This window comes from Dipodomys ordii, unplaced genomic scaffold, assembly GCF_000151885.1.
Source record: "Dipodomys ordii isolate 6190 unplaced genomic scaffold, Dord_2.0 Scaffold15, whole genome shotgun sequence".
NCBI lineage: Eukaryota > Metazoa > Chordata > Mammalia > Rodentia > Heteromyidae > Dipodomys > Dipodomys ordii.
The window spans coordinates 15,282,835-15,306,126 of NW_012267231.1; the positions used below are offsets into that span (position 1 = coordinate 15,282,835).

Sequence of the window (23,292 nt, forward strand, 5' to 3'; positions counted from 1 at the left end):
GCACGCGGAGCTCCCTCCGCCGACCCGGCTCTAGGGCCCCTCGGGAACCGCGGTGCCAGACCCCATGGCACCCCCAACGTGGCCACTAATTCCCCGGGGCGGAGATGGGATGGGGGGGCGGTCCCAGACCCCAAGGCCCGCCGCGAGAGGCCGGCTCGGTGCGGCTGGCGGCCGAGGCCGCGGGTGTGGAGCGGGTTGGCACAGCCGATCCGTCCCGGTGTGGACGTTTCTGGAAGGCCAGTGGCACTTCCGGCCGGCCGGATGGTGGGGGGGGGCTCCCCCACCCCCCCGGGCCTGCACAGGAAAAGACCCCGCTGAGGAAGTGGGGCCTCGGGCTTGGGGTCGCCAGTACCCCTTGTGCTTGTCTGGAGGAGAAAGGAGGGGCGACCCGGTGCAACCACAGCTTGCAGGAAGGACTGGGTTTGGGGAACAGCTTAGAAGCCCCCAAGGATAAGGAGTTGGCAGGGAACAAGAAGCCTGGAGGGAGACCAGGGGTCCTCAGGGAGATGGGGTCCCGGTGGAGGGGAGCCCCAGGGTAGGGACATCGGAGGAGGAAAACAGAATCCAGGGCCATGGCCGGCTGGCGGACTTGTAAGTGAACTGGCAGGAAAGGGGGTTTATTTCTGAGCCAAACCTGCTCTAATGAGAAGTGCGTGATGGGTGACTCAGACAGGCCATCTCGGATGGGGTGTGTGTGTGGGGGGGGGTCGGTGTGGAAATTGATTTGCTAGAGAAGACATCACCGTTAATGGGTGTGGGTGGGTCTGTAAAGGAACCTGAATCTGAGTTCTATATGCATGCAAGGCCCTAGGTCCTTTTTTTTTTTTCTTTTGTGCCAGTACTGGGGCTTGAACTCAGGGCCTGGGCACTGCCCCTTAGCTTTTTCATTCATTCGAGGCTGGAGCCCTATCACTTGAGCCACACCTCCACTTCCAGCTTTTGGATCATTAATTGGAGATGAGAGTCTCAAAGGCTTTCCTGCCCAAGCTGGCTTTGAATTATGATCCTCAGATCTCATCAGCCTCCTAGAATAGCTAGGGTTACAGGCCTGAGTCGGCAGCACACAGCCCGTGAGAACTCTATTTGAGTTTCCTTCTCTAATTCCCTGTGGCTTCCCAGAAATCCCCCAGGAAGCCTGGTGCTAGACCAAAAACAAACTTCCTTGTAGTTTGAGGACCTGTAGGTGGGTACTGTAGGACAAGATGCCAAAGTCTGAACCTGTCCACGGGCGGGTGGGGCTGATCTGAGTGCTGGGTGGAGTGAAGCCCTTGGGCTATGAAATGTGGCTCTTGTTTCCAGCTCAGTGTGTGTGTGTGTGTGTGTGTGTGTGTGTGTGTGTGTGTGTGTGTGTGTGTGTGACTGATAGCTAGAGTTGCTGAGTGGCCACAATAACACTATTATAAAAGTCTTCGAACCTGGGCTGGGAAGGTAACTCAGTGGTAGAGTGCTTGCTTCGCATGCATGAGGCCCTGGGTTCGATTCCTCGGTACCACATAAGCAGAAAAAGCTGGAAGGAGTGCTGTGGCTCAAGTGGTAGAGTGCTAGCCTTGAGCTGAAGAGCTGAGGGACAATGTTCAGGCCCCATGACCAATGGGGTGGGGGTGGGGGGAGTCTTCAAACCATCCATCCTGTGTTACCTGTGCTGTCATGGGCGGATGAGGCCGGTCCTGAGGTCAGTGAAGTTGTCCTACTTTGGGACAGTTCTGTGAACACTGGTTTTGGGTGTTGTCCTTGAGCTTTTTCACTCCAGGCTAGTGTCCTACCCCTTGAACCACAACTCCACATCAGACTTTTTGTTGGTTAATTGGAGATACGAGTTTCATAGACTTCTCCCTGCTCAGGCTGGCTTCAAACCACAATCCTCAGATCTCAGCCTCCTGAATAGCTAGGACCACGGGTGTGAGCCACTGGAGTGGGGACCCAGTAGGGTCTGCCATCTTGCCGGATGGACAAGGATCTGCCCTCTTGGTTGGACATAGAAAGTTTGGGCTCTGTGCAGAAAAATGATCCAAACCTAAATGGCCTCTGTGTATGGTTGAGTGAAGTCTGAGTCACAGGTCAGGGGAGAAGGAAGAAGGGCAGGGAGGATAAAGTCACTGCCCCTGAGCTTATCCTTTGAGTGGGTGGTGACTTCTCATTACTCTCATTTTCCTATAGGACAGAAGTTGGCAGGAAAGCCTCTAGTCAAGTGGGGGAGGGGAGGGGACACCGCCAGAGACTGGGAGTGAGGAGAGAGAGACTCTGTGTAGACCACCCATAAGGAAAGGGCCACACATTCTGCTAGGCAGCCTTTGCCTACCACCCCGTGGTCAGCCACTCCTGTGGCCCCAGTGGAAAGCCTTGGGTGTTCAGGGTTAGGGGGGCGGGGCTATGATGGATGCTCTTTAATTAGACTTCATCTCAGGTAATCACCATAGCAATCCAGTAAGCTAGGGTACTTAGCATCATGGAACAGATGGGAAGCCCAGGCCCAGGATGAACATGCTGAGAAAGAAGAAAGTAGTGGTGGGGACTGGCTTTTGTTGGCCACTGCACTGGCGCTTTCTGACACTGCAAAAGTGGCCACAGGTCCTTGTAGCAAAGCCATTGCTAAGAGTTCTTGCACTGGCTCCCCCCCCACCCAGTTTTTGGTGTGTGTGTGTGTGTGTGTGTGTGTGTGTGTGTACCTAGGGCTTGAATTCAGGACCTTAGCTTTCTTTTTATTTTTGCCTGTCCTGAGGCCAGGCCTGAGCTCCTTTTGCTTAAGGATAACACTCTACCACTTGAGCCACAGCACCATTTCCCGATTTTTCAGTGATTTAATTAGAGATAAGAGTCTTATAGACTTTCCTGCCTAGACTGGCTTTGAACCATGACCCTCAGATCTCAGCCCCCTAAGTAGCTAGGATTAAGAGTGTGAGGCCCCGGTACCCAGCTTCTCTTAGCTTTTTGATTGGACGTTGGTTCTTTATCACTTGAGTTACACTGTCAGCCTTTTGCTAATTACTGGGACAAAACCAGCTCAGACTGGCTTTGAACTGACAACCTCACATCTCAGCCTCCTGAGTAGCTAGGATTACAGGTGTGAGCCACTGGTGCCTGACTGCATTACTTTTGTAAATGGGAGGGGGGTTAACTTTGAGAAAGAAATGTTTTTTAATAGATAAACTATAATTCCACAGCAAGCTTAACAATATACAACTATATTACCCTTCACAAAATATGCTTTGTGTAGGAATCAGGAGGTTTGACTTGACTGCTAAGAGCACTGGTGTTGGAATCAGAGACCCAGGTAAACCTATACCCTGAGAGCTCCTCCCAACTAGAATGAACAACCGTGGGACCGGCTGTTGAAGGAGGAGACTGGGTGCTATTTGTGTTTGAAGACTGGTTACTCTGGAGAGCATGTAGATTAGATTGTCATACAAAATTGCTTTGGCGGGGAGGGTGGGGAGGGGGGAGAAACAAAGGAAAAGGAGAGACTGGTGAAGAGGCTTTGCAACCATCCAAGCAAGAAATGATGCTGACTTGGAATAGCCAGGGAGAAAGGTGCAGGAAATATAAATTAGATATATTCAAGGTCTCCTAGTTCAAATGGACTAAGGAAGAAAGACACAGACAGACAGACAGACAGACAGACAGACAGACAGACAGAGACTAATATTTGGGAAGTCTAGAGATTTAGCTTGGCTTAGGGACCAGAACATTTGGAGCCGGGGAGGGTGTTTCCAAATCCTCTAGTTTTCACCTCTGCCATTTTTTTTTTTTTTTTTTTTTGGGTTTGACTCCTTGTTTTTGTGGTGGTCTTGGGCACAGCTCTTCAGCTCAAGGCTAGCACTCCACCACTTGAGCCACAGCACCACTTCCGGCTTTTTTCTTTTTGCTTATGTGGTGCTGAGGAATCGAACCCAGGGCCTCAGGCATGCAAGGCAAGCGCTCTACCACTGAGCCAACTTCCCAGCCCTGCCATTATTATTATTATTATGTTGTTGTTGTTGTTGTGGGGCTTGAACTCAGGTCCTGGGTGCTGTCCCTGAGCTCTTCCGCTCAGCAAGTGCCACAGTGCCACTTCCAGTTTTCTGATAGTTCATTGAAGATAAAAGAGTCTTATGGAATTCCTACCTAGGCTGGCTTTGCAGCCCCGATCTTCAGATCTCAGCAGCTAGGATGACAGGCCTCAGCCACCAGCATGCGGCTTAAAATCAGTTCTTTGACAGTTAATAGCTGATTGCTAACAGCCTAGACTTGATCCTTCCTAGCACCTTTGGCAAGAAATTCTTTACTGTTGGCTGCGGGGAGTAAAAAAGCTCAAGGAAGTCCCTGATTGGGTGTGGCCTAGTTCACAGCCCATTCCTGATCAATGATGGTCTAGGGGTGGGGCTTGGCTCACAGCTCATGGCTGACCAATCAGTTGGATTAAGGGCATGGCAGGAATCCACCACTGAGTCAGATCTGCTCACGGGCCCTGGCCTGTGACACCCCAACCCAGAATGTATGGACTAGATTCTGGGTGTAGAGTGCACCCCTGTTATCCCAGGGGTGTGTCTGAAACAAGAAGAGAGTGCTTTAGGATACCCAAGGGGAGAGAAAACAACAGCCTATCAAGACCAGGGCTCAGCCGGGGAGAATTGGCCTGGCATGTTCTGTTGGGTTAAGAAAGGAGCCGATGTTGTGGTGGGTGCCCAGTGGCTCCCACCTGTAATCCCAGCTACTCAGGAGGCTGAAACCTGAGGATTGTAGTTCAAAGCCAGCCCCGGGAAGGAAAGTCTATGAGACTCTTACAGCCGATGAATCCGCAGAAAGCTGGAAGTGGAGCACTAGCCCTGGAGCACAAAAGCTCAGGGACACCAACCCAGACTCTGAGTTCAAGCCCCAGGACTGGCACAACACAAAAATTAAATCAGTCAATAAATCAGGAGGAATTGAGCCGCAGTCCCGGTGGGAAGGTGATTGCCTATTTTAACTGGATTTGTCCTGTGGCCCTCAGGATGGCCATGTGAACTTTGCGTGTCATTTGTCTAAGAGAAGTTTCTGGGGCTATTTCAGGACAGTCTGGGGTAGGCAGCAGGAGGTGTGGGCTACGGTATTCCACTTTTCCAATGGGAGCACAATCAGTCAGAATCAATCCAGAGTCCTCAAGTGACCTCTAAGACTTGTCTCATCTCCAGAAGCTTCTCCCAGAATACGCTGTGACGTTGACTGGATCCCTCCTCCTCCGACACCTTTCTTATCCACCCCCTCTGCCAGACAGAGGATGCCCCCTCTCTCAAGTGCTCCTGACGATCACCCCTCCCCTCCAACATCCGTACTGACTTACTTTGTATAAACCTGTGCCAAAGAACTGGCCACAGATTAATTATCTATATGTTTCCCAAACCTTTTTTTTTAAATATTTATTTAAAATATTGATGTCACTTAGCTATATAACCTTGAACAAGTTATTAAATCTCTGTCTCCCAGTTCCCTTGTCTGCCGCATGAGACAATAATAGTCCCTACTTCATGCAATTGTGGGAACACTTAAATTCATCTGAGTAAAACGTTTAGCACAGAGCAAATTTTCAGCGATACTGCCTCTTATTGCTCTTTGGCGGGAGCAAAACAACATCCAGGCTAACTTTTGAAATGCAATATTAAACACAGCTTTGATTTAAGAAGGGCAATATTTGTAAATTCATTTTTTGGGCTTTGTTTTGTTTTCGTTTTGTTTTTGGTGCCAGCATTGGGGTTTGAACTCAAGGCCTGAGCACTGTCCCCCTTTTTTTTTTTCTGCTCAAGGCTGGAGCTCTACCATTTGAGTCGCAGTTCTACTTCTGGCTTTTTGGTGGTTAATTGAAGATAAAAGTCTTACATATTTTCTTGCCTGGGATAGCCTGGAACTTTGATCCTCAGATCTCAGCCTCCTGAGCAGACACAAGTGGAGGTGTGGTTTAAGAGGTAGAGCGTTAGCCTTGAGTGGAAAAGCTAAAGGCTAGCACCCAAGCCCTGAATTCAAGCCCCATTATGGGAACAAAAAAGCAAAAGTAGGAATTATTCTTCCCTAGTCAGACTGCATTCCTAGGTCTCCCCATTTTATCCTGGGTGCCCTCATTTGGCCTTTTGTTCTAGGCTGCTAGCCACTCTTGACTCTTTTCCGGCCCTTCAGTCCCCAGACCCCATCCATCCTGGACACTTCTGGGCTCAAGCAGCAGTGACTGTCAGAAGACAGCACACAGGTGTGTGTGCATGTGCATGTGTGTGTGTGCTCGCCTGTGTGTGCGTGTGGTTCTGGGCACTGGCAATTTTCAGAGTGGAAAGATGGAGAGGAGGGCAAATGAGGGAGGGATGACTCCTTAAATGACTTTTTCGTTCCAAAATAGCAGTGACTTACACGGTGTAACTGTCTGGGTGGAGCCAAAATTAATACCAGAGTCCCTCAGGCCCCTGCTGTATGGGGTCGGGAAGTGTGGCCTTTGGCCTTTGGCTGAGAAGGCTGGGACACAGGTGTTTTCCAGGAGGAGACAGGCTGTGACACCCTCCCCCCCCCTTTAAGAGCATGACCCAGAAGTTGTACCTGTCAGTTCCTCTAAAATCCTATTAGTCAGAAAATAGTCATGCCCAGCTGCAAGGGAGGCTGGGATTTGTAGTTTTTAGCAGAGTCTGGGATTTGTAGTTCTTGGCAGAGAAGAGCTGTTTCTGCCAGTGTGATTTGTCTGACAACTATTTACCTAAACTTTAAAGATACAGTACATGGGCCACACTAAAGCTCCCAGCACAACTGTTTATTGCAGCATTATTAACCATAACTAAGATATGGAACCAACCCAGATGCCCCTTAGTAGATGAATAGCTCAAGAAAAGGTGATATATATATATATATAAATTTATATATATAAAAATTTATATATATATATATATATATATATATAAATTCTATGTTTCCTTCAGAAAGAATGACACTGCCCCATTTGTAAGGAAATGGAAGGACTTGGAAAAAATCATATTAAGTGAAATAAGCCAGACCCAAAGAAACATAAGTCCCATGGTTTCCCTTATTTGTAATAATTAGTATACATCTAGGATAATCTTAGCAGATGAGCAGAATAGCTCAATAGCTATGTACATATGACCATATAAGATTATGCTAAGTAAAATGAAGTCCAAGACAGGGACACAAGAGGTTTTTCTTCGTTGTTCTCAATGTATTATGTGATTTTGTGTGTGTGTGTGTGTGTGTGTGTGTGTGTGTTCTCTCCTTTATGGTTTATCCCCTGTTGTCACTGTATTTGATTTTGGTACGCTGGGTATTGTTTATCTGAACTAGGGAAGGGAAGGGGAACAACAAAATGGTGAGTCAAAGGACAAAGGGTAACTTATACAACAGCGATACTCACAAGACAATATGTTGGAAATGATCTGTACCACTTGAGGGGGTGAGGGGAGGGAAAGAGGGAGAGAAATGAGGGAAGGTGTAACAAGTTAGACAAGAAATGTAATCACTACCTTACGTATGTAACTATAACCCCTCTGTGTATCACCTTGCCTTGTATTCAAACCCCAACACACCAAAAATAAAACAACAATAATAAAAAGAATTGAACAGCAAAGGATCAGAGTTGGGGACCAGAACTCCCAGCTCTGGGCACACTTCTCTGTGAGGCAGAGTTAGGCCAGGTTTCCTGAGGGCGAGGAGGCCATGGTTCCCAGCCTTAACCTGGGGAGCTGCTTGTTTTCTTTAGGACTTACCTGCAGGGTGGCGAGGTGGGGGGGGGGAAGGAGGAGAGAGAGAGACTGCCTTGGGCTCTGAGATCCTCCAGGTAGCCTTTGTTGCATGTAGAGTGCATTCTGTCATGAACTGCTTGGTCATCTCTGTGCCCACTGAGAAAACAGCTTCAGGTACAGCTGGATCCAGGAGCTCTTGACATCTTTCTGTCCTTCTTACCCTGCATGTGGAATTGGGACGAGTAGAGGGATAGACGAGGGGATGCTGTTGCTGCTCAGGGCTGGGCAAGGCACCCTGTTGGGCCCCATCACTATGCAGGTATTTCCTTTCAGGGTTGCTTCTTGAGTCATCTCTCTTTTTTGTTGTTGTTGTTGGTTGTGGGGCTTGAACTCTGGGCCTGGGCGCTGTCCCTCAGCTCTTCAGCTCAAGGCGAGCGCTCTATCGCTTGAGCCACAGCACCACTTCTGGTTTTCTGAGTGGTTTATTGGAGATAAGAGTCTCACAGACTTTCCTGCCTGGGATGGCTTTGAACCGCAATCCTCAGATCTCAGCCTCCTGAATAGCTAGGATGACAGGCGTGAGGCACCAGTGCCCGGCTTTGAGTCATCTCTTGAGGGCCTCCATGTGGTGGCTCACTTTTGCTGGAGATGGCTGTATTCCCACACTCCCAACTGTGGCAGTGGGCTGGCCCCTGTCTCCTCCTTCTCTGTAGAAGGCCTGGGCGCTCCGGTGTTTCCTGTGAGGGCTCTGCGGAGCTCCACATTTAGCTGAGGCTGTGATCAAGGAGGAAGAGACAAGGGGGCAGTGCAGGCTGACTCTAGCGAGGCTCTCCCCTGGGAAAGGCACGGGGTGGGTGAGCTGTGTGTGTTCAGCACAGGATCATCATGCAGCCACGTGGCTCAGGGCACCGCCCATCCGTCCAGGTGGGCTGTGATTGGCTTTCTGTTCCAGGTCACACCTTCTGATCCTCGAGTACCATTTTGCCTGTGAGATGTGCTTTCTCTACCCTCTTCTGTGTCCCTGGGCTCTGAGGCTGGGGGTAGAAGCTTCATGTTGCTTTACACATGTGGAGTGTCTCTGTTCTTGGCTGCCAAGCAGATTCTCTCCAAGGTGGACCAGAAGAATGGGCTTCCTGGGTGCATGGAAGCTCAGTGCCCACCCTGGAAGCCCTTCTGAGGGAGGAGCCATGGGCTCTGGGGGAGCACTATGGGGCTGAGCTCACCAGGCTCCACGCCTGTCATCCCAGCTACTCAGGAGGCTGAGATCTGAGGATCGCAGGTGAGAGTCCCCAGTCCCTGCTGCTGGTGTTTCTGGGGGGCCACCCTGGCAGGACGGGAAGGGGTGTTGCCAAGATACAGCTGTGAATGGAGCCGTTCAGTCAGCAGGTGGCCAGGCCTGGAGGCTTCCAGATTTGGGACCGGAAGTGTCTGGAAAGGAAAGGAAAGAACGAGGCTGCTGGGAGCTTTCCCACTGCGGAGGCTTGTGGAGAAGAGGAGGAGGGAGGGGACAGGACGCACTCGTGTGGCTGAGGGACTCCCTCAGCCCAGCTGCCCAGCGTGGGCACGTGGTGTGTGTGGGAGACACAGCATGGCTGCGATCCACCGGATGGAGCCTGCTGCCTATGGCTGGATCCGGTGCTGTGGATTTCCGTGGCAGGGGCAGAGAAGGGGTAGGGAAAAAATAATGTGGCTGGAGCCACAAATCTACTTTGCACTCAGTTCCGGCCTCTGGTCTCTTGCTATTTTTTGATGCCAGTACTGGGGCTTGAACTCAAGGCTACTACTTGAACCACACCTCCACTTTGGGCTTTTTGCTGATTAGTTGGGAGACAAAGAGTCTCTCAAACTTTTCTGCTCTGGCTGAGATCCTCAGATCTCAGCCTCTGAGTAGCTAGGATGACAGTGCAGGCAAGCCTGGCATGCTTGCATTTCTGATCGGCCTTGGTCACTCAGTGCCAATGTGTCTTTCTGCCACCCCGTGCTGTAGCCTGAGCTCTTCTGCACCCAGCCAAGTGCTCAGCCTTGACCCTGAGCAGCCCAGCTTTGCCTTGCTCACCACCCAGCCTCCTCCCCCGTAAACTTGGGCTGAAATGATTGGTGGATCCATCTGTCTCCTCCTGCCCACTGCCCCGGTCTAGCCTCTGGGATGGCTTCCTCCTGCTAGCATCTCACCAGGGTCCCTCTACAGGAGGCCCTAGGGGGTTGGGCAGGAAAACCTCCCACTGGGCAGCTGCAGCCCTTCCCTGAAGGCTGGCTTTGGGGAGGCCCAAACAAAGGCCTTGCTTCCTTTTCCTCCATGCAGACACAGTGGTCCACCACGGAGAGCTCAGCTGTCAGCTGCCTCACAGGAAGATGTGTGGATGGGGGGTGTGCATGGGCACAGCCCTGGGAATACTGAGCTTCTTTCTGACAGGTGAGGTGACCCTGACCATCATGGCTGGTGGGGGTGGACCCATTTCAACCAGACTCCTGCCTAACTGGCTCTCTCTGCCAGAACCACACTTATGTCTGGGATCCAATAGGCAACCTCTATTTTTTAGTGCTATTCTTGGTTCTTGGGCTTGAACTCAGGGCTGGGCGCTGTCCCTTTGCTGTGTGTGTGTGTGTGTGTGTGTGTGTGTGTGTGTGTGTGTGCTCAAGGTTCACACTCTTGCCACTTGAGCCACACCTCCAACACCTGGCTTTTTGCTGGTTAAGACTTTCTTAAAGATTTGTCTGCTTGGGCAGAGGTTTGAATCCTCAGCTCTCAGCCTCCTGAGTTGCTAGGATTATAGATGTGAGCCATTGACGCCTGGCCTCCTTATCTTTCTTAGCCTTCACTGTTTTATCTGTAAATTAGGAATGTGATCACCGAGTGTTGTGTGATTTTGAAGTTTCCTGACCACACTGTGTTCCCTCCCCAGGATCTTTGCATGTTCCATTTCCTCTGACTACAACTTTCTGCCTCTACATTATTTTTCATTCTTGTGCGACTCCCAGCCCTTAATTTGTGCAAGCCTTTGCTCAAATGACATTTCCTTGGCACGACTTTCCTGGTTATCTCCTGCCCTTGACCGTGTTCTTCTCGGCACCTGACATATTGTATGATTGCTTGCTTAGCACCTGCTGGCCCCCTGATCAATGGATGGCTGCCTGCTACACAGTCAGGGGTCAGCGGCCATATTGAATGAATGCCACTTTCCCCCTACATACTGCTAATGGGGCACACAGCAAGCTCTGGTGCCATCGTGTGGTCAGCCAGAGGTGGTGCACGTCTACATGTTGGGCTCCAAGATGGGAAGTCTAAAATTGGGGCTCCGGCAGATTCTGTGTCTGGGGAAGGGCTGCTCCCCATCACTGGGCTGATTATCCATCCTCACATGGCAGTGGTTGCTTGGATCGGTGTTATGTGTGTATGCGCGCGCACGCGTGCGTGCTGGTACTGGTACTGGGGCTTGAACTCAAGGTTCATTTCTTAGCTCTTTGCTCAAGGCTGGTGCCCTTCCACTTGCATCACACCTCCACTTCTGGCATTTTGCTGGCTAATTGTGGAGCTAAGAGTCTCATCACCAACACCTGGCTCTAATCCTAGCTGCTGCTTCCTCCTCCCTCCTCCTCCTTCCTCCTCTTCCTTCTTCCTCCTCCTGCTCCTCTTCCTCTTTCCTTTTTCCTCCTCCTGCTCCTTCCATATTCTGATCCCCAACTGATGATTTCTCCCCCCACACTGGGGCTCCATCACTGGAGCCACACCCTCGGCCCTCTTTTGCTTTAGTTGTTCTTCAGTTGTTTGTCCAGATTGGCGTCCTGCACAGCCGGGCTGACACGTGTGTATGTGTACACACACAGTGAACACGTATGTAATGATCATATCATCACAGGCTGGCGCCTGTCATCCCAGCCACCCAGGAGGCTGAGACCTGAGAATCAAGGTTCACAGCCAATTCAGTCAGGAAGGCCTGTGAGACCCTTCTCTCCACTGAACCACCAAGAAGCCAGAAGTGGCGCTGGGGCTCAAGTGCTCGAGAGCGAGTCTTGAAGGAAAAGTCTGGGCCCTGAGTTCAAGCCCCAGAACCAGCATCCCGCCCCCCCAAAAAAGTGTGGTGTGCAAAGACGAGCAAAGCTGGGATTGGAGGACGGCCCTCTAGGCCCCGCCCCGTCCACCACAAGCCCCGCCCATCACCACGCCCCGCCCTCCCATCTCACCCCCCAGGAGCCGTGGAGGTCCAGGTCCCGGAAGATCCAGTGGTAGCCCTGGTGGGCTCCGACGCCACCCTGCATTGTTCATTCGCCCCTGAGCCGGACTTCAGCCTGGAACAACTCAACCTCATCTGGCAGCTGACAGACACCAAACAGCTGGTGCACAGCTTCGCCGAGGGCCGGGACCAGGGCAGCGCCTACGCCAACCGCACGGCGCTCTTCCCGGACCTGCTGGCGCGCGGCAATGCGTCGCTGCGGCTGCGGCGCGTGCGCGTGGCGGACGAGGGCAGCTTCACCTGCTTCGTCAGCATCCGGGACTTTGGCAGCGCCGCCGTCAGCCTGCAGGTGGCTGGTGAGCGCCGGCAGGGGGCGCTCTCCCCTCCCACCTCCCGCATGCAGCCCCTCCCACCCCGCGCCCCGCCCTCTCCTGACTGACCCCTGACCTCTGCCGTCCTCCAGCCCCCTACTCCAAGCCCAGCATGACCCTGGAGCCCAGCAAGGACCTGCGGCCCGGGGACACGGTGACCATCACCTGCGCCAGCCGCCGGGGCTACCCCGAGGCCGAGGTGGTCTGGCAGGACAGGCGGGGCGCGCCCCTGGCCGGCAACGTGACCACGTCGCAGATGGCGGACGAGCAGGGCCTCTTCGACGTGCGCAGCGTGCTCAGGGTGGTGCTGGGCCCCGACGGCGCCTACAGCTGCCGGGTGCGGAACCTGGTGCTGCGGCAGGACGCGCACGGCTCCGTCACCATCGCAGGTAGCCGATCGGGGTGACCCCAGCCCCAGTGGACGTGGTGGTGGTGGTGGTGGTGGTTTTGATCCTTGGAATCACGGCCCATCGTGGTAGGCGCAGGCCTGCAATCCCAGCTCTTTGGGGGGAGAGTGGGGGGGAGCAGAGATCGGAGACGCAGGTTTGAGGCCTGCAAAGCCAAAAGAAGTTGTGGAGACCCCCTCCATCTCAAACCCAGAGGCTGAGTAGAGGGGGGGGGTGCACCTGTTATCCAGGGGCAAGCACGAATCGGGAGGATTGCAGTCCAGGCTGACTTGGGTAGAAAAAAAAAGAAGCTACCTCACACATGAGTGGAGCTGGTCTCTGGTGGCTCACGCCTAATCATCCCTAGCTGCTCAAGGAGGCTGGGATCTCAGGGTCGCAGTTCAAAGCCAGCCCGAGCAGGAAAGTCCGTGAGACTCTTACCTCCAGGGAACCATCAGAAAACACCGAAGTGGAGCTGTGGCTCCAAGTGGTTAAGCACCAGCCTGGAGTGGAAAAGCTGAGATGGCACACAGACCCTGATGAGTATAAAATAATGAGTGTAAAAGAAGGCCTAGAGCGTGCCCCAAGGGGTAGAGTGTCTGCTTAGCAAGCACAAGGCTCTGAGTTCAATCCCTAGTACTGTCAAGAGGGATCTTCTTCCTTCCTTTCTCTTCTTTCTCAGTGTCTCACATCTTATTCAGAGTTGTCTTCAGGGCCTGCCTGGAATCTGGACCTGTGGGTAGCAGTTGTGGCCCCAAGGCTTGATGAGGGTCAGGGGCAGTTCTCTGAGTCATGGGAAGGGATCTGTGGCACCATCTGACTGTGCAGGGTCCCCAGACAGAGCAGGGCCTTTTCACTGATAGGGTATCTGTCTCCTCCTTCCTTCCTTCCTGCATCTCCACCCGGGCAGCTCATGTGGCTCGTAGCTTTCTCTGCTGCCCCCATGTGGTCACACACCAGATGGCAGCCATTCATGGGGTGATGTCTTTTAAGTTTTGGTTTTCAAGTGGCGCTGTGGCTCAAGTGTTAAGTGCTAGCCTTGAGCTGCAGAGCTCAGGGACAGCAGCACCCAGGCCCAGAGTTCAAGCCCCATGACCGACCCAAAAAAAAGCCAAAAGTGGTGTTATGGCTCAGGTAGTAGAGTGCTAGCCTAGAGCACAAAGAGGCTCAGGGACAGTACCAAAGCCCTGAGTTCAAGTCCCAGGCCTGGTACTGAAATAAGGCAGGGACTCTTAGCTTAATTTTCCTCCTGACCTTGCAGTCAGCCACTCACTTTCATTCCAGAAGTCCTGGCCTGCTTTGGAGCCATTGGCCTGTATTTTGCTTCAAACAGCTTGGGCCTCGTGCAACATTCTGGAAGTTGGACTTTTTTTGGGGGGTAGTGGGGTGGTCAGTTGTGGGGCTTGAACTCTGGGCCTGGGTGCTGTCCCTTAGCTCTTCAGCTCAAAGCTAGTGCTCTACCACTTGAGCCACGGCGCCAGTTCCAGTTTTCTGAGTGGTTTATGGGAGATAAGAGTCTCGTGGATGTTCCTGCCCAGGCTGGTTTTGAACCGAAATCCTCTGATCTCAGCCTCCTGAGTAGGATTACAGGCTTGAGCCACTGGTTCCCACCTGGGAGTTGGACTTTTGAGTCCTGAAGCTGGCTCTCCCATGCCAGTGTGCCATGGCCTGGCTCTCAGTGGAAAAGGTTTCTGGAATGAGAACTGGGCGTGGAGCCCAGTGGGGCTGGGGGTCTGAGCCTAGCTCATTCTGTCCTCTACTAGATGAGTGTAAGCAGATTTGGGCTGTGTTCCAGGCACCCCCACCAGCCTAGGGGCCAATATATAGAGAGACCCTCTCCAGATATTTCTGCCATTTTGCCCCTTTCCTCTTTTGCCAGGTTTTTTTTTTCTTATTTTTTTGTTTTTTGTCGGTCATGGGGCTTGAATGTGGGCCAAGGCGCTGTCCCTCAGCTCTTCAGCTCAAGGTGAGCACTCTACCACTTGAGCTACAGCGCCACTTCCAGTTTTCTAGTGGTTTATTGGAGATAGGAGTCTCATGGAGTTTCTTGCCCGGGCTGGCTTTGAACCACGATCCTTAGATCTCAGCCTCCTGAGTAGCTAGGATGACAGGCGTGAGCCACCAGCGCCCAGCTTTGCCAGGTTTTTATTTATTTATTTATTTTCTTTCCTGGGTGGTGCTGGGGATTGAACTCAGGACCTCTCGCTTGCTGGGCAGATGCTGTACCACTTAGGCTGCCCCTCCCGCTCCTTTTTGCATTGGGTAATTTTAGAGCAGGGTGTCCCTTTATGCCTGGGCCTGCCTGGACTGTAGCCCTCCTACTTGTGCTTCTGGGTGTCACTGGGGATGACAGGCGTGCTGCAGTATGCCCAGCCATTGGTTTAGATGGAGTCCCGCAAACTCCCTTATGCGAAGGTTGGTTTTCTTGGCTGTCCCCTGATCCCTGATCTCTTCCAACTAACTGGGATTGCAGGCTTGAGCTGCTGGGCTCGCCCCCCCCCCAGGAGATCTTACATGGACAACAGGAGGGGTCCCCCTGGGGCAGCCGAGTTAGCCACCACCCTGTTCTCTAGCTCCCTGGCAATCAGTGCCTCCGCTTCCAATATCTAGAGCAGCGGTTTTGCCAGCCATGCCTGGTAAAACACGGCCCCTGTGCCAGGGTCTCTGCAGTTGCTGCAGGGAAATCCCCTTCTGGCCCTGTTTCTCTCATGTCCTGGCCAACGGGGGACAAAGAAAGACCACATGCTTTGTTCTGTTGGTTCCCCAAAGCTTCACCCTGTATGGGAGCAGCTCTGCTCTGTTCTACTCTGGTGACTTTATTCAGGGCCCCGCTGGCCTTGGCCCAAGCATAGACTTCTCAGCCTCGCCCTTGACAGGAGATAGCTAATAGGAGAGGACTCTGTGCTTCTTGGGAATTCTTCTCCACAACACCCACCCCCCAGACTGCTAGGGATCCTTGGAGAAGCTCAGCCCCTCATGCATTCCAGCACCCTCTTCTGCATATGCAGAGCTAAGCACGCACTTCCTGTAAAATTAGGACAGCCAAGTGCCAGTAGCTCACACCTGTAATTCCAGCTACTCAGGAGGCTGAGATCTGAGGATTGTGGTGTTTGAAGCCAGTCAGGGCAGACAAATCTGAGCGCCTCTTATCTTCAATTAACCAGCAAAAAGCTGAGAGTGGAGGTGTGGCTCAAGTAATAGAGTATTAGAAAAGCCAAGAAAGAGCATGAGGCCCCGAGTTCAAGCCCCAGTACTGGCATGTGCACACACACAAATAAGTGCTTTGTGGACCACATATATCTCTGGTGCTTCTTTCTGCCAGCTTCTCTTCTTTTATCCTCTCTCTCTGTTTCTCTCCCTCTCTCATCTGTCTGTCTGTCTCTCCTACGCTCTTGTAACCTTTTACCAAGTGTGAAGATTAGCATTAGCTCACAGGCTGTACCGAAACAGACCACATTCCAGATTTGACCCATGGTCTGTAGTTTGCAGATTCCTGATGCACAGAGCAACATCACCAGGCAGGAAGAATCTAGATGTTTCTGTTGAAAGTGGTTGGGACGTGGGTTTGGCCAGGGGCAGGAAAACAGGGGCTTGGTTATGGAGATCCTTGACTCTATTCTGAATAATGGAAGCATCATCCTAAAGTCAACAGGGACCCATAGAAGAATCTAGAGCCTTCGTTACTCACAGACTTTGCAGGCCTGGCTCCATCAGTGCGAGGGGGTTGGGATGCGCCGGGGGAGCTTCCATGGGGGCTGGGCATGGGGAGATGGCAGGGTCTGTCCTCAGGGCCAGGTCCCCAATCTTACTTTCTCCTCCTCCTCTCCTCCCCAGGGCAGCCCATGGCCTTCCCTCCCGAGGCTCTGTGGGTGACTGTGGGGCTGTCTGTCTGTCTGGTGGCACTGCTGGTGGCCCTGGCCTTTGTGTGCTGGAGAAAGATCAAGCAGAGGTGTGAAGAGGAGAGCACAGGTGAGTGAATGAGCGTGTGTGTGTGTGTGTGTGTGTATACTATGCACTGTGTATTTCTTTGGGCATGCCCCTGTCTCGTCCATTTTGTGCAGCTATAAGAGAAAACCTGAGTCGGGCACCAGTAGCTCACGCCTTTGTAATCCTAGCTACTCAGGAGGCTGAGATCTAAGGATCATGGTTCAAAGCCAGCCTGGGCAGAAAAGTCCATGAGACTCTTATCTCCAATGAACCACCAGAAAACCAGAAGTAGCACTGTAGCTCAAGTGGTAGAGTGCTTGCCTTGAGCTGAAGAGCTGAAGGACAGGGCCCAGACCCAAAGTTCAAGCCCCACAACTGACAAGAAAAAAAGAAAGAAAACCTGAGACAGGATAATGCACAGAAATGGACTGGCTCTCCAATTGGGAGGCCGGGCACTCCCATATCAGTGGGCTGGCACCAGATGAAGCCTTTATTGTGTGTATGTATGTGCCAAGATCAGGGCTTGAACTTGGGGCCTGGGTGCCATCTCTTAGCTTTTTATTGCTCAAGGCTGGCGCTCTGTCACTTGAGCCATCTCTCCATTTCTGGCTTTTTTTTTTCTGGTTAATTGGAGATAAAAGTCTCTTAGACTTTATTTTTGCTTTGGTTGCCTATGAACCTCAATCTTCAGGTCTCTTGAGCTTAGGATGACAGACATGAGTCACCAGAACCTGGCACTTCGGTGTGAGTTTTGGCCAGAACAAACGTGCAATCCACAGCAGGAGCTATGCCTGTGATATCCACATGCATGTCTAGGGACAGAGAATGAGTGTAGCCAATAGGTTGAGAGCCTGAGGTTGAATATGACACTTGTGTGACTGAGTATGATCTGCATTAGCATGCGAGTGCAAAAGTAGTGTGTTACATGTGTGTGACTGTAAGTGGGACTGGAAATGAAGTAGCAGGTTGCCAAACTTCAGTGACTTTCTTGTCTTCCTCTGAGCTGCTGCTATTTGCTGGGCTGAGCATCAGTCTTGAGTGGACAATGATTGGTGGAGTATGTCTGCCTCTGGGGTGCTGCTATTGGCTAGGCAGAGTGTCAGACTTGAGTGGATGTTGGTGATTGGTGGATGGGGATGGGGCGTGGACAGTAGGGGGTAGTATAAGAGTAGACAGAGATATGAGCAGAGAGGTCACCGGGACTGGAAGATAACTAGCTATCAGAAAGGAGGGTGGGAGAGATTAGGTCACGTGTAGGTAGGTGAGTGCTAGCACTGTGGATGGCAAAGTGTGTTGTGGAAAACTAGGTAGGCTTTGTAAAAGGTCGTGTGGACAGACAGAGGGCAGTGCAGATGGGAGAGGTTGATGGTTGGCTGGGTTGGTGAATGGGTAAGGTAATAAATGTGGGTGGACTAGAGGAAGGCCAGGAGATGGGGCTCCAGGCTGGAAGTCTGGAAGTCCTCTCCTTCTGTCTGAGGTTCAACTCTTCTCTCAACCTCTTACCTGGCAGTCAGCATTTGGACCACAGGTCAGGCTCGCTCAGGCTTCAGGTGGGGAAGTATGGCGGAGAGAGAAGGCTGTGGAAGGTTTCCATTCACCTTGAGCTGTTCTCTTCTAGGAGCTGAGGACCAGGATGTGGATGGAGAGGGATCCAAGACAGGTGAACTGGAGCCTGGAGGTGGCCCCCTGGGCAGAGGGAGGAAGAGGCAGGAGCTGGAGGGGCCGGGTTTCCTTTATGGGGCTTGAATGAAGCATATTCTCCCACCAAAGCCTCCATCCCAGGGCTTCTGCTCTTTGCTTGTGGGGAGGTCAAGCCCCCCCCCCCCCGCCACTGCCCACCAGGAGCTGCTTCTTTGTTCCTGACAACCTCAGCTCAGTCCCAGGGCCAGTGCCACCTAATTCAGCCAGCACTGTGCAGCCAGGGGCCTTCCTAACTGAGCGGCCCTCAGCAAGCCCCTGCTCCTCTCTGGTCTCAGTTTCTTCATGTGTAAGATGGGTTCAATCAGTCTGGAGGATTATCCACATTGGATTATATCTGCATCTGTCTCTCTATTTATATGCAAGACCTGGTGCTTCACACACTGCAGTCCTGCTCTTGTGGCCAGATGGCCGACCCATGGTCCTCCTTAGAGGACGAGGCCTGTTGCTTCTCTAGGCTTTTACTCTATGATCTTCTCTGTAATTGTCACCCTGGCCCTGCCCTGCTGGCACCAGCGGGCTGTGTAAAAATACCCTGGAGCGGCTGGACAGGCAGGTGCTTTTGCAAAAGGCGTGGTGGGATCTAGCCTGCGAGCAGCTGGTTCCTCATTCCTGTGGCGCCATTAGGAGCTGTCCCGCCCAGGATGCCCAGCCAGGACCCCGGGAGATGGCTCCAGGCTCTGGTAGCTCCCGCCTGTAATCCCAGCTACTCAGGAGGCTGACATCTGAGGATCCTGGTTTGAAGTCAGCCTGGGCAGGAAACAACCAAGAGACACCTCCAACTGACTAGCAAAAAAAAAAGAAAAACAAGAAAAAAGAACAAGAGAAAAACTTCTCCACCTGTGGTGCCCGTGTGGCAGGCGGGCGGGGAGAGGGCCCGGAGGCCAGGCTAAGGACAGGTGTCCTTCGAGGAGAGGACGGGGGTGGGCTGGAGATCGGGTCACTTCCTGCCCACCCGAGGCCCCCGGGGGCCCCTGCAACTGTTCCTTTACCTTCCTTTACGCAGTGGGGCTCAGGGCACACCGAATCTCCAGCTTACTAGAGGACAGGTGGCTGTCCCCATTCTACGGGTGCCCAGCAGGGCCAGGACTTAGGACGGCAGCCCGAGGCCCCTCTCCTGCACCCTTCCCATGCCCCCAGCTCTGCCCACCCCCGCCCTCCCTCTGCCCCCACCAGTCCCCCACTCTCTCCCCACCCTCACTGACCCATATATACCTTTCTGACTTGCAGCCCTGCGGCCTCTGAAGCACAAGGAAAACAAAGAAGGTAGAGACGCTCAGGGGTGCACGTGTGTGTGTGTGTGTGTGTGTGTGTGTGCGTGCGCGCACGCGCACATGTGCACATGCGTGTGTGTGCATTTGGGGGGGGCCGCAAAGGAAGCACTCACCATGTTTTCCCTGTCACCCCTCTCCTCCTCTCCCCCCTAGCTGGCTGAGTAACCCAGGTCCCAGCGGCAGAGAATCCCAAGTAGCACCCAGGCTTCCTCTCCCTGTACCCGAGGGGGTGGGGTGGGGGTGGGGGCCATACTGGGGCTTGACCATCAGCCTCTACTTTAGGAAATGCAGGGGGTAAGTCACGTGGTTCTAAGCCTGAGGAGCCCAGGAGCGCCAGGTGGATGGAGAGACACAGTATCAGTTTGGTCCCTGAAGAGAATTGTTAGGCAAAGTGGTCGGAAGGCCGGGCACCTGTGGCTCCCGCCTGTCACCTCCAGCTACTCAGGAGGCTGAGAACTGAAGTTGGCAGTTTGAAGCCAGCCCAGGCAGGAAAGAAAGCCCAGGAGACGCTCATCTCCAGTGAACTACTAAAAAGCCAAAAGTGGCGCTGTGGCTCAAGTGATAGAGGGTTAGTCTTGAGCACAGAAGCTCAGGGGCAGCACCCAGGCCTCGAGTTCCAGTTCAAGTAGTGGCACAAGAGAAAAGAAAAAAAGAAAAGAAAGTGTCTGAAAGGCGGAGGTGGCAGGGCGGGGCCACACGCTGACATCTGCGTGTGGAAGGGGACATCGGGAAGAGGGGGACACGGATGGAGCCTGGCTTTGGAAGGATAAACGGACCATGGCCAAGGGACCAGTAGGAGGGCTGTGGAGACAGAGAGATGGCTGAGCAGAGGGCGGTCCCCCTGTAGCCCCTGCCAGTGCCTGGTACCTGCCAGCATGAGTTTCCGACACCCTGTGGTTAACACGGGGCTGTCCCCTGGCCTTGTGGCTCATTGTCCCTGTACCCCGGTACATGGCCAGGTCTTTGTATTTCGGACAGAATCCCAACAGTACAACTCCTTTTTTTAACTGTTTCATTCCTCCCTGTTTTTTCTTTTCTTTCCACCATGAAATACAGATGATGGACCGGAAATCGCTTGACCAGGGAGCTACTGCCCCTACTTGGGGGTTCCTACCTGCTGGCTGCATTTGGGAGGGTCCCAATGTGACATCCCCTCCCCTCACCCCCCAAGGAAGGGCTCTGCGCTGGCTGCTGTGGACAGGCTCGGAAGAAGGCGGTACATGGGCCATCCGCAGCCTGATTTCTATAAGGGACACGATGCTCAGAGTCATCCCTGCTGCCTTATTTCTCCACTGATGGTACAGGAACTAGCCGCTGCCTTATTTCTTATGGACACAGTACACAGTCTCTCCATTTTCTTGTCCACAAGAGCCACCGGAACAACAGACCCCGTGTATAGACTAACCCGCTGCCTTAGTTTCCCCAAGAGACTACGCAGACAGACACCCCTGCGGCTTGTGTGTCCTGTGCCCTGTTTCCCCCCCACACCCCCCCGCCCGATCTGGGGGTGATCCATCTCTTGAATCAACACGCTGAGTCTCCTGCCTCCTCCTGCTCTAGCCCCCAAACCTTGACCCCATCTAAGTGTGACCCATACACACAGATCCACTGCAGCCTGTGGCCACGCGTGCTGGATCACGTGTCCGCTCTGGCCCCCCTCTGGTCTCCTCCCCGTCTGCCTGCCCTGTGGGAAGCCCGTGCTGGTCACTGCTTCTCTGAGGGTCCGCAGGAGGGGGTGCCCTGGCAATCAGCCCCTTTATCCTTGTGATTTTCTTTCCACCTTTTTTTTTTTTTAATTAAGTTTTTTCTTTTGGGGCCAGTCGTGGGGCTTGAACTCTGGCTTCACGCTCTCACTGGGCTTTTTCACTCAAGGCTGGTGCTCTACCCCTTGAGCCACACCTCCACTCCCAGCCTTTTTTTTTTTTTTTGGAGTTGAGTCCCGCTGATTTCCCTGGCTGGCTTCAAACCAGGATCTTCAGATCTCAGCCTCCTGAGTAGCTGGGGTTTTTGGTGTAAGTACCTGCACCTGGCTTCCCCTGCCTCCCCAAGCTTGGGAGCAATTGTTTCTTTTGCTGATCTAGTAACTGAAAGTTTATTGAGCAGTGACAGCAGGGGTCAGCACTGTGTTGGGGGGCCCTGCATGAGGCGGGTCCCCGCCTGGATCTCCTTCTTCAGCTAGTTGATAAATGACTTGAGCTGTGGCCTGGGAAGGTGGCTCAGTGGTAGAGCGCTTGCCTTGCATGCATGAGGCCCTGGGTTCAATTTCTCAGCACCACATAAGCAGAAAAGGCCGGAAGTGGCGCTGTGGCTCAAGTGGTAGAGCGCTAGCCTTGAGCTGAAGAGCTGAGGGACAGCGCCCAGGCCCAGAGTTCAGGCCCCACGACCAACGAACCAAAAAAAAAAAAAAAATGAGCTGTGACCAGTAGCTCCTGCCTGGCCCCCTCCTGTGCCCACAGCTTCTGGAATACCTCACGTCCACCCCACCTGCCCCCCTGGCCCAGATCCTAGGCAGAATGCTGGAGAGAGGAACACAGCCCCTGCCACAACTGGAGATCACGCGGTGTCGTGTTTCCGGGGTGGTGGGCAGGTGGCCGGGTCCTTGCACACCCCAGGCCAGACTAGGATTCTGTCCTCACCGGACCCTGGGGCTGGACCACGCTCAGAGGCTTAGTGATCATCCAGCCATGGTGCTATTCTGGGGCTGGCTAGTGCCTGCCTTGTCTCTGGCAGCCCCAGCCTCTGGTAGACTAGACCGTGTTCTACTGTCTCCTCGTAGTGTCTTCTCCACCCAAGGGCTACGGAAGATGTGAGAAATTCTAATTTAAATGTGGATTCTGTATACTGGGGGTGGGGGGTGGGGGGGAGTCTTGGGAGAAATAAATGCCTTTGTCAGAAGCTTTTCTTTTGGGAAGTGCTGGGAAGGGATCAGCAGGAAGGAACCTCTGTTGGGCCTTTGTGGTAGGGGATGCTGGGGTCTCTGTGGCCCCCTGGGGTTCCTGGCCTCAGTTTCCCTCTCGGGAAACCCAGCCGGTTGACCAGAAGGCCAGGCTTGTTGGTCACCAGCTGGGTTCTCCTGTTTGTGGAAGCATCCCCTGATTTCTCAGACCTCAGGCATGGGTAGGGCTTCCATTAGGTTCTCACCTTACAGAGGGGGAAACTGAGGTCTGGGAAGAATCAGCAACCAGAAGGGACTTTGTGCTGCCATTCCCTGAGCCTGTGGAGGGTCAGAGCCTAGACCCTGGTCCTGCCCTGTGGTCTGGAGTGGACATTCTGTGTCTGTCAGTCTGTCGGTGTGTCTGTCTGTCGGTGTGTCTGTCTGTCGGTGTGTCTGTCTGTCGGTGTGTCTGTCTGTCTGTCTCTCTCAGAGGGAGGTATGTGTGCAATACTATGTGTGCTTGAACTCTGGGCACTGTCCCCTAGCTTTTGTGGCTAAAGGCTTGTACTCTCCCACTTGAACCATATACCTCCACTTCTGGCTTTTTGCTGGGTTAATTAGACATGAGACTCTCACTGGCTTTCCTGCCCAGGCTGGCTTAACAAACCACGATCCTCACACCCTAGGCTCCTGCATAAGCTAGGATTCGAGGGGAGGGCCCCAGGCATCTGGCTGAAACTGGAAGACGCAAAGTGGGTGCTCCAGAGCTGGGAGGAGTTCCTTCCCTTGAAGTCTGCTGTGGGTGGCCGTATGGTCTGAAGGATTCTGCCAACCACCTATCCTTGCTCCTGAGCAAAGGCTGTGCCTTGCATAGCGTGTGCTCTCGGTGAGCCTTGGGTCCCTGGCCCAT

The 23,292-nt window shown here is 53.1% G+C and overlaps 1 protein-coding gene across 1 annotated transcript; it reads left to right on the forward strand.

Annotated features, from left to right (window-relative positions):
• The first annotated feature begins 7,785 nt into the window (after positions 1-7,785).
• Cd276 (CD276 molecule) lies at positions 7,786-21,312 on the forward strand. Its single transcript, XM_013012010.1, has 8 exons — positions 7,786-7,998; positions 9,982-10,092; positions 11,869-12,207; positions 12,315-12,611; positions 16,443-16,577; positions 18,154-18,195; positions 19,464-19,499; positions 20,564-21,312. Exons 2-8 carry the CDS (start codon positions 10,032-10,034, stop codon positions 20,584-20,586), a joined length of 933 nt encoding a protein of 310 aa, XP_012867464.1. The 5' UTR covers positions 7,786-7,998; positions 9,982-10,031; the 3' UTR covers positions 20,587-21,312.
• Positions 21,313-23,292: the final 1,980 nt, after the last annotated feature.

Excerpts from the sequence above, each read along its gene's own strand:
- Cd276 (XM_013012010.1), top strand. The coding sequence starts at position 10,032 with ATGTGTGGATGGGGGGTGTGCATGGGCACAGCCCTGGGAATACTGAGC. Across the intron at positions 16,578-18,153 it reads GTGTGAAGAGGAGAGCACAG|GAGCTGAGGACCAGGATGTG; the intron begins GTGAGTGAATGA and ends GTTCTCTTCTAG. Across the intron at positions 18,196-19,463 it reads TGGAGAGGGATCCAAGACAG|CCCTGCGGCCTCTGAAGCAC; the intron begins GTGAACTGGAGC and ends TCTGACTTGCAG.